The sequence below is a fragment of the Medicago sativa genome, chromosome 2 (assembly GCF_051527215.1).
Source record: "Medicago sativa cultivar Bolivia chromosome 2, Bolivia_mono, whole genome shotgun sequence".
Lineage (NCBI taxonomy): Eukaryota > Viridiplantae > Streptophyta > Magnoliopsida > Fabales > Fabaceae > Medicago > Medicago sativa.
The window spans coordinates 15,731,118-15,742,397 of NC_140750.1; the positions used below are offsets into that span (position 1 = coordinate 15,731,118).

The 11,280-nt window shown below is 34.0% G+C and overlaps 1 protein-coding gene and 1 pseudogene across 1 annotated transcript; one reads left to right on the forward strand and one right to left on the reverse strand.

Moving 5' to 3' along the window:
- Positions 1–1,381: 1,381 nt before the first annotated feature.
- LOC146944942 (Nucleotide/sugar transporter family protein) lies at positions 1,382–2,949 on the reverse strand. Its single transcript, XM_085743328.1, has one exon. It carries the CDS (start codon positions 2,803–2,805, stop codon positions 1,576–1,578), a length of 1,230 nt encoding a protein of 409 aa, XP_085599454.1. The 5' UTR covers positions 2,806–2,949; the 3' UTR covers positions 1,382–1,575.
- Positions 2,950–7,671: 4,722 nt separating this feature from the next.
- LOC146944943 (LRR receptor-like serine/threonine-protein kinase GHR1 pseudogene) lies at positions 7,672–9,986 on the forward strand (annotated as a pseudogene).
- Positions 9,987–11,280: the final 1,294 nt, after the last annotated feature.

Genomic DNA, 11,280 nt, shown 5'->3' on the forward strand with positions numbered 1-11,280 from the left:
GCGAAGTGTTATGAAAACAATGAAGAAAGCAGTTGCTTAACTATTAACTATACTGAGCAATGGAGAAAGGAAGCATTTGGTCGATATCCTCCAAAATCATAGGATAGGACAATATAAAAACTTTTGTAGCTTGTCTGGCAGTGAGTTACAACACAGTATAGACTCTGTACTTTCTTTAAAATGAAAACAATAGTCCTTTGCATGCATATTGATGGTTAATAGTTGCTTGAATAAGCACAACATCTCAATTCTAGCATATACCTTTTCTATATTTGGATGGCTCTGGTTGGCAATGAAAGTCCAAAGTAGTGACCACTAGTGGTGGTAAACATAGACAATGACATGGTTGTTTTACTCAATTTTGTTTTGATTTTTCTTTTGAGCTCTATGAATTGAATTGTTGAGCTGTGGAGAGAGAGAAAGGGTGAGTGAGAGAGATATTATGTCAATCTGTGTAGAGGTTGAGTTGGGGCCACAGACAAAGATGAGAGGTTCTGAGTGAAGATTTGCTGAGGTGGTTCTCAAGGCATATCCATTCAATTCACAGGTATTTTTCAAATACATGAAACGCTCTACTAAGCTTTAAACTCAAGAAAGCCTAAAATCATAGAAGAGCATCAAATACCACTCAAGGACGATAAAAACCTCACACATCAAAGATCCAGTATGAAATGTTTGACCAAATATCATAAAACTCAAAAGCAAAAGCTGTAAATTTTACAACAATATGACTGAGCAGCAAGTTGTAAATTTTGTTCAACAAGAAGCTTTCAGAATGTCGACTATGAAATCCATATACTAACTCAATTCACTTCTGATTAACAAAAACAGCTTGGTTCCTTAAAGCTACCTTGATGATGGGATAGCCTTTTATCTTATATTTGCAACAGGCTGATTTCAGTACTCAAAACTGTGACCATCTAATTACACACAAACAATCCAACCGTTGGGCTAAAAATCCATTTGATGGATAATTAATAATACTATGATATACTTCTTCAAAAAAATAATAATACTATGATAAAAAGAAATCCAGATTCTTTGAAAGCATTTGGAGAATATTCTCAGTAAAAAAAACTATGATATGCAGTCACCCAGTGAATCTCCCATTAGCCTACTGAAGCACTAAGGAACAATGAGGTTAATCAAAATACTGCAGTCAGTTTTCTTTTATCTATCAACATAAGCACTTGCGAGACTGTTTAACAAAACTTATCATATGTCCATAAGCAGTTCTCAACTTATTTTCATAAGCTCTCTAGGATAGCTTATGAAAACAGCTTATAGCTTATATGAAAATATTATGATAAGCATTTATGCTAAAAGCGACTAATTAAGTTGTTTATCTAAACAGGGCTTAACATAAATCAAGAAAAAGCAATTATCTGCATGAAAATAAACCAAATTTAAATAAGTGCTTTGAAATATCAATAGAAAACTCACAACAATAGTTCAAAAGAAACAAGAATGGAAGATCTTGTTGAATGTCTAAATCTAACATGACTAAAAGTACTACTAAAGTAATCAAACAGTAATCATCTTCTAAAATTTCCTCTCTTCTCCCTTTCTACTTCTCTAACTACTCTTTTCCCCTTCAATTTTCTTTGCTTTCTTTGCAGCTGTAGCTTGTGAATACAGAAAAGTCCCAAGAATAGCAATGGCAGATCCAAGACCATTAAGAGGCCTAACCGGATTCCGGAACACCAAAATCGAAGACACAATCACTACCACTCTCTTCATTGTATTTCCAACAGAGAAAGTTAATGGACTAATTTCATCCAATGCTTGATAAGATGATTGATTATAAAGATGATAAAACAGACCAGAAACCAAAACCCAAATATAAAAAGTCGAAGGCGTTCCAATCGCTTCAAGTGCCTTATAATACCCCGGAATCCATTGAGAACCTTCTACAAAAATCGCCACCGGAAAAAGATACATAAATGAAAGTATAGTAATCCAACCATATAAGTTCAAACCATCAACTTCTTTGAAATTCTGCAAACTTTTTTTCGAATAAATGTTCCTCAGCACAAAACCAACATTGCTAATAAGTGCACACCACAATCCTCCAACATTGAAAGATACCTCAGTAACAGCAGCTAAAGAACAACCAAGCACAATTGGTAAAATTGAAAGCCAAACCTGAATTGGATACCTATCACCAAGAACAGAAGAAAATATAACAGAAAAAACAGGTTCTGCAGATTTTATAACATGTGTGAAAGACACAGCAACCTTAGAGAATGAAACACAAGCTGAAATGTGACCTATTGTGTGAAACAAAGCAGGTCCAAGTAGTGCAAAGATGAAAGGTTTTGAGATTTTTGGACAAGGTTGAAGCTTTAAAGACCAAAGAACAAGCATCCAAATGGACCCGACAAAGAGCTGAAAAGAAGCAAGAAGCCATGGAAAAGCAAAAATGTTCAAAACTTTCTTGTTGTAAATGTTGAAAACAATGTTTTGAAAGTACCAAAACCCAAAAACAAGAGCAAGTTTTTTGAGATTCTTGGGTTTAGGATTAATGGGTTGTGAAATTTCACCTTCATCAGATACAGCTTTCAAAAAATGGTTTCTGGGTTTTGGTGAAAACTCAAAAGGGTGTGTGAGAAATCTGTTGAAAGATGATAACTTTGTGGTTGAATGATGGATCTGAGATATGGGTTTGAAGGAAAGTTTGGAACTTTCATGGTGAAATCTGTTGAGAAGATTTGGTGATGCATTGATGGAAAAATGGTGATTTGGTTTTGTGAAAGTGACAGAGGAAGATGATGATGATGTTGGAAAAACATTGAAAGATAACATTTTTGTTTTAGTTTGTGGCTGTTCTTGATGAAGCCACAAAAAATTGAGATTTGAGACAATGGGTTAGGGGGAAAATAGGTTTATTTCTGAAACACTGACGAGATAATAAAAACCTAGTACTGTACAACACAAGGTACATCTTTGATCTTAGAGCAACACCAATCCAACGGTGTACTTCACTTCACTACTTCACGCAAAAGTTTTATAAATTTTAAATAAATCATCATTTTAAAACAATTCATATTTAATTTAATTTCATTGTTATTTTAAATCGTTAGCATTCCTCTATTTTGCATCAAACAATGTAATTTCTTATTTTTAATATAGTCTGTATTAATTTTTCTTTAAAATTTTAGCCACACATATATTGAAATGTCCATATCGGTCCATAATAATGACCACTTTAAATAAAGACTAGTTCAACTAACGTCTACTTTGAATAACGTCTAGTTTAAATAACGGCTACTTTGAACAACAACCAGTAGAAATAACGAGTAGTTTGAATGATAGTTAGTTTCAACAACAATTCGTTTGACAGTTATTACATTTTTTTTTTTAAAATAGGGAAATAAATTTATCATGAATTGGTACATCATACTCACTCCATAATATTTAATTTTAATAATACCACACCATTTTATCTTAACTATAATCCATATTTTTCTTAAAGGTCTAACTTGTTATAATTATCCACATAAACACTTTTTTAATTGTGTTTGATGAAAATAGAATAATTGTGTATATTATTTATAATTTAAAAGACTAATTTATAATTAAAAAAACTTAAAACTATCTTATTATAAACACCTAACTTAAATGATTGCATATATGATATTTGACCTTTTTTATTTTACCAACCCTTCTTCGAAAACATAGGAAGCTATAATATCAAGAGTAATGCTAATAACATTGTGAGTCTATACTTTAAAAATTGAACCCCCATAAAGTGATGTGATATACATTGATTTCATCTAATAAACGAGTGAATACTAAAGAGAGTGTTGAAAAATAAATGTAGCTAACGTTCTTTGTAGTATCAATAATAACTAAGGTGGCATTTAGGGTGGGTAGGAGGAATTCTTTCCTACCATGGGAAAGTTGATTTAAACCATCAGATTTAATCAAGAACACAATTTTACTATGGTCTTTCACTATCAGATCTCCCACACTTTCTCTCTCACCTCTTCTCTCTCTGACCCTTAAGAACAAAACCACCATAACCACCACCATGTTTAACTTCCATTGCCTTCACTGTCTCAATCCTTGCCATTAAACAATCTTCACTGTATTTTAATTTCACTTGTCATTGCTAGAACAATCTTTTCAATTAAAAAATCACAGGACTTTGCATAATAAATTTACAGGAAACAATTGAATGAAAAAAATATATCAAGCATTTTCATTAGATCTTGGATCTAAAGCTGAAAGCCCTTCTGGAAAAATAAAAATGGAGAAACAAAATTAATTTAACAAAGAAGAATATGAAACAACACTTACATCCCTAACAACGATAACAACAAAAATTCATTTCTTCTTTTACACAAACTCAAACGAGGAATAGGAAAAGGGAAAGTTTTACTCGTTAACAACCAACAAGAGGGTTGTTGTGAGTGGACGACGGCGAGGCCGAGAAAGGAGGCGTCGGAAGGGAGAATGGATTCGGAGACGAAGGTTTCGATGCCGGTTGCAGGAATGGCGATCGAAGGGAGGACGGGGAGGTTGGGTCAGAGAGAGAAGAGGTGAGAGAGAAAGTGTGGGAGATCTGATAGTGAGAGACCATAGTAAAATTGTGTTCTTGATTAAATCTGATGGTTTAAATCAACTTTCCCATGGTAGGAAAGAATTCCTCCTACCCACCCTAAATGCCACCTTTAAAGCTTGATTTGATGAAGCAGAGTATCCTAATGAAGCAGAATATCATAGTGTGTGTGCGCGCGCTAGGCACGAGGACAAAACAATTTGAAACATGGAAAGTGTCAATTGGTGATGAAAAACTTGTATAAAATAAAGAAAAGAAAAATGAGATTTTTCCTCCCATGTGTCCCACCTTTAACAACGAGCCACTTCTCAGTTTCCCAAAACTATCAAATCTGAATCTTTGCCTCGTATACTCCCTCTCCTATTCTTAACAATCTTTAACACCCTTGCTTATTTCGTAAAACCACTAGCTACTTAGCCTCATTTTCCTGATCTACTCTTTTTTACTTCTGAGTTTACACCATCAATGTTTACTTCTCATTATTCTGTTCTAGTATCCATCATCTATGCATATGGGATTGTTGAAGGAGATAAACAAGGGTTCTTTAATTTATTGCAAAAACTACTCTCAGGAAAAGAATATTCCAATAAAGAATGTACTAAAAAATTGAAGTTGACCTATCCACAACACAAGCATATCATCGTTTCACAAAATGCATAGCCAAGATCAAATTCTAAGCCAAAAAAGTAATAATGCTAAACAAAATATCTAGGCAATCATTTTCATATGAATTTTTCCCACATTCTTATGAAAATAAAATCCTTTAAACTTATGGACATGAAACATATATTTCATAGACATTCGAAACAGCACATTTCACACACTCAATCAAGGACATTAATACTGCAACACATGCAAAGAATGTGTATTTCTAATTGGTGTAATGCTAAATAAACAAAACAAATCCCAAAACAAATCCATCAGCACAAAATAAGTCTTATTAGTGCATGTACGACAATTATAATCATGTAATATAATTTGAGGGAATTATTAACATATTGTTAAGCCATTTACACTGACAACCTAACTTTTTTTTGTTTTTTGGTATAGACAACCTAACTTTTTTATACATGTATCCAATTAAATCACATAAAATAACCATATTTTTAGGTCAGTTTTTAAAATAACGCAATAAATTTTAATTGATGTAATTTGATTAGATACAAATGATTTACCCCGTGGATGCATGGAAATTCATTTCTTTTTTGAAATCTTTTTGTTGCCTAGCTCAAAACTAAATAATAGGATTTTGCTACTTGACATATTATCATCATATAATTATAAAAGGGGTGTAAATTCTAGGTGTAGCATGAATTTGATATGGTTTTATCATACCTTTTCATCCAAATGGATATGCTAAATAGAGGAAAATATTTTAATAATAACGTTTAGTGAGTGGACATATTTTGATCAGGATGTAGCATGAGAAGAATGAATGAGAGCCTTAGTCCCAAAAAAATCTAAATTACTGTGATATTTTTCTCCCTTCGTTGTCTTTCCCATTCTATTCTTTTGTGACATTAGGCTTTATTTCTGGGGAATGTTGTTAACAAATTACATTGATGCCTAGTCAATAGTATCTTGTTAATTTCGTGAATCTATACGCATGCACAATTCATACCCCAAACATGCACACCTGCTTATAGTCTTGTGGTGGGGGATAAAAAAAAATGGGACAGGTTCCTCAGAAGCTTGAGCAAAAACCAATTGTTCAGTTGCAATTGTGTGCTTTATGATGCTTACTACAATCATAATTGAAATTTGATCATGGTATTGAAGGTATTAGAAAGTTTTGTTATGCAAAATGCATAACTTTTCCATTATTTTTTCTCTCAAAAAAATATATATGTGATTTGAAACGGATCACCTTGAAATAGTCTATAAATATTTAAAGGTTTAATCTAAGATCATCTTAAACACTTTGAAGGTCATATTCGAATCTTAAAAATTGAGTGCCTACTAAAAATAAATTTTCAAATTGAGCCAATTTTATGATGCATAAGTGAGGTAGATCTGACACCATCTACAAGTTTGTTTTCATCATTGGATCAATAAGTTTCATCATTCCATAAAATGAGATATGGTGTGACATATAATATTGATCAAATAGTAAAAAAAAGAAACAAACTTATGTACGGTGCAAGACCAATTTACTTATGCACATTAAACAAAGCCCTTATTTTATGATTGTGTGATGTCTATAATTTTTTTCGAAATTCAAACTAATTTTTTTATTGTTTTGTTTACATTGGATGATGTGTCACATAACTTGGCACTGTAGCGTGTCCAAGTGGATGTCATGTCATGGGGAGCGTTCACATGGACATGTCACTTAACTTATACATCAACCAATGTAACGGAGCAACATATGGATGGAGAAATTTGATTGACGTTGGAAAATTTGAGGTCGCAAATTAACATATACATTTAAAATTTCAGCATCCAAAGTGGTGATTTATTAAATAATCATCACGTACAGTTTTTTATATAAAAAAAAAGTAACAATCACTGTTTTAAAAATGATTTCACAAAATTATTTGAAACTCATGTAAATTTAACTCGTAGTATTATTTCATTTTTTTCGTCTAAAAGAAGTTATAAGGCCATATATAACAAGCTGAAAGAGTGTAGCCAGAACAAGTGGTAACTCTTAACATACATTATGAAAAACTTTCAAGTTTCGTAAAGTTTTCAAGTTTTTCATAGGTGCAAAAATAAGTTCTCAAAAGATTGAAAAGTTCATTTTGGGTACCTAAAGAAATTCAGATTTTGTGTAATTTCTGAATCTAAGTATTTGAGTTAGCTTATATTCTTACAAATAACTAGAAGCTGAATTCATTTTCTCATCAAATAAGAATCTAAATATGTTGAGTTAGCTTACTGTTATCATTGTTTACGATTTGCAATCAAGGCCTCTACATTAATATCGTTTCGAAAGAGAATAGTTTGAAAGAAAGAAAAACCACGATTTCATGCTTAAGAACTCGAAATCTATGTTGAGTTAGTACATCCGCGCTATGATATATATTTTCAATATAAATCTTTACAATTGAAGGAAAGAGGGGACAATAATAAACAATAAAGAGGTCCTGAGAGCTTCAATCACTAATAACCTGTTTTCCAAGACTTGAATTTTTCTTTCAGGGCCATTGAGTATGATTACATCGACAACACTTCACTTTCTGAATCATTAACCATGACTCAAATGGGGAAACATAGAATATCTCGATCTCGGTGGTGAATGTCTCTGAGGTAACACATTGGTTTTTGCGATTCAATTATTTCAATCTATCCAACAATCATCTCAGTGACGACCTTCCAAAAGTGTTAACACAGTATCCAAAGCTTAGAGTGCTTGATATCAGTTCCAACCAATCAAAATGCTTTCTTCTAACCCAATTTTTCGCAATGCCAACATTACAAGAGCTCCATCTTGAAAATAATTTGATCAATGGTGGCATCAATTTATCGTCTTCTCTTAAACAATCTCATCTTCAAGTTCTCGATCCTTCTCACAACCAACTTAGTAGCTTTTTTCCTGAAGAGTTTGGATCATTAACTAGCCGGAGGATGCTCAACATTGCTGGAAATTACTATGTTCGTTCTCTTCCCCACTGTTGCAGACATGAGTTCTTTTGACTCCCTTGATATATCAAATAATAGTTTTACCGTTCCACTTCCAAATAACATGCCAAAGGGACACAAAGACTTCAATGCTTCTGAAAATGATCTATCTGGAGTTGTCCCAAAAGTTCTTTGGATGTTCCCTAGTTCATCTTTCTTTCTTGGGAATGCTAAGTTACATTTTCCAAATAGTCCGAAAGTTCCAAGGGGAAGTCCATGTCCACTCCACAGTTGTTAAAGTAATAATCATAGTCTCATGTGTGGTTGCTCTTTTCATATTAATCTTACTGGCTGCTTTCATACATTACATATGTTTGTCGCGATCTTCTACATCAGAATATGATACAACTACAAGTAAGGATATCTGTGATTGCCCTCAACCAGTTACCTTTGGTTGTATCAGCTGAGGATCTCGTGGCTTCACGTTAAGGATCACCATCAGAAATAATTAGCCCCAATGAAAAACTGCAGCGGTAGCTGGATTCTCTCCCTCAAAATTCAGCCACTTTTCCTGGTCCCCTGAGTCTGGTTATTCATTGACTGCTGAAAATCTTACTAGACTACATACGAGGTCGCCAGATAGGTTGATCAGGCATCCAAATGTTTTCAGTTTGAAAGGTTATTATTGGGATCCTACGCAGCACGAGAAGCTTATTCTTTCAGATTACATTTCACCGGGAAGTCTTGCAAGTTTTCTTTATGGTAATATCTTTCACTGTCCTTCCTTCTTTTATGACTGGCTCCATTTATTCCATTTTAAAGTTAAATAACATTTGGTCTGACTTATTTTGGAATTAAAAGTTAATTTAAAATTAAAGCTAAAAATAAGAGCTTTAAAAATAAAGCTAAAGTTTTTCCATGATTATTGTTTTTTTTAGCTTACTTTTTTTCGGGTAGAATTTGAGTTTTTAAACAAAAAAATAAATAACATTTTCAAAAGTCTCTTGCTTAATTTGAAAAACTCTTCTCATATACTTTCTGAAAAGTTCCTTATATCTAGCTTTTATACATATAAGAGATAAGCTTCTTTTTTTTGAAGGAGATAAGCTTCTTTTGTAATTAAGATCTTTTTAAAAATGTTGTTTGACCTAACTTCTTTTAAAGATAAGTAAAATATAAGACCAAATAGAGCCTTAGACAAGATTTTGGTTTTCACTTTCTAGGAGTTTTTTTTTTTATCACAAGATTGTCACTCAAGCAATAGTGCATTATGGCCTGTGCTGTGTGCATATAATATTGCAAAAAATAGCAGTCGATTTAGCACGTGGCCTGAACTATCTCCATTTCGACCGAGCTGTTCCTCATGGAAACCTTAAAGCTACAAATGTGTTGTTAGATACCGCCGGTATGAATGCATGTGTTGTTGATTATTGTCTTCATCGACTTATGACTCAGGCCTGGTACTATTGAACAGAATCTTGATGCCGGTGTCTTAGGTTATCGCGTTCCGGAGTTAACTGCTTCCAAGAAGCCAATGCCTTCCTTCAAGTCAGATGTCTATGTTTTCGGTGTGATGCTTTTGGAACTTTTAACTGGAAGGTGTGCTTGTGATGTGATAACTGGTGAGGAGGGAGGTGTTGATCTTGCAGATTGGCTAAGACTGTGAGTAGCAGAAGGTCGAGGCTCGGAATGTTTTGATGCAATTTTGATGTCAGAAATGGGAAATCTTGTTGTAGAAAAGGGAATGAAGGAGGTCATAGGAATAGTGTTTCTATGTATTCAATCGGTTTCTGAAAGGCCTGGTTTCAAGCACGCAAAAAAAAGATGTATTGTTTTATTAAAAAAAAAAAAACGGTAGTGTGAGATGGTATTTCATGGTTGGGTGTGAATAACCACATCTGAGAATCGAAAATTTGGAGAGCCAGTTTTTTTTTTTATTGAAAAACCCTACATTCAGCGTGAAACCCTACAAACAAAACAAAGAAACCAGAATACATTCGGTTGCCACCGCTACCATGGCTCGTTTCTCCTTGCCGCGCCTCCTCTACTACACCACCACCGCTCTTCCTTCTCGATTCCACCTGCGACACTTGTCGGCGGAGAGCCTCACACACCCAAGATATACACGGGTGAACGGTTCCGACACATCTGGATATCGGGTCTGATCAACCCTGATAAGGTTGTCCCTACAGAGATGGAGATGTTACACGGGTCAGATTCACAGATGTGTCAATGAAGACCTCTCTCCACAGAAGAATTTTGATCATACTATCCAGGCAGCTATAACTTCCTTCAATTGGAAACAATCTAAGGTAATAATAATAAACTAAATTTGAAGCACTCACGACGACACTTATGATCGAAGACACGTCATTGTGTCTGATCACATTGAATTATGTCATTTCCTCATATTATTATCGGTATTAACATGTTAGTGTTGGTATATGTCCTTGCAGATTAGCGTAATTGACACACCTGCTCGTGTTGACAAATTCAATGTTGAGGTTGAGAATGCTCTGCAGGCCTTTGATTAGTAATTTTCTTTGTTTTGTAGGAAGGAATTCGTACTTCCACCATAATACGGAGCTTTACACCAATATTCATGGGTAGTGCTTTCAAAGATAAGGTAACCATTGAATTCATATGTGCATGGTCTTGACCTTTATTCCTCCCCTTTCTCAAGTAGATGAATTATGCTCTCTTTTTTCTCTTTAATCTTGACTTATTAATGTGATTTTGATTTGTTAGAACAAAAACCAGTAAAAGAAGAATAAAGAAACAGACAATGCAAACAATCGATCGTTTGTTTACGTAGGTCGACCAAGTGTGCCTACCATCTGTGGCTCTTATGTAGGTCCTTTCTTTGTAAGCGCTTCTGCTATTTTGGCTGGTGTTAACAATAGCGGATGGTGAACCATGAAAGAAGGCCAAATATCCTCCATTTTTAGCCGCTATTTCCGCCATAGACCCACTTAGTGGGATAAGGCTTGACTGTTGTTGTTCTTGTATTTCTGCCATACAACGTCATGGTGCTGCCGTCCATCACTGCTATCTGCCATGGCCACTATTTAATAAATTGATTTTGGATTGAATAATATATACAAGCCAACTCTTAGTATTGTGTTTATCAATCTTATATTTTTCATTTGTTG

Excerpts from the sequence above, each read along its gene's own strand:
- LOC146944942 (XM_085743328.1), bottom strand. The coding sequence starts at position 2,805 with ATGTTATCTTTCAATGTTTTTCCAACATCATCATCATCTTCCTCTGTC.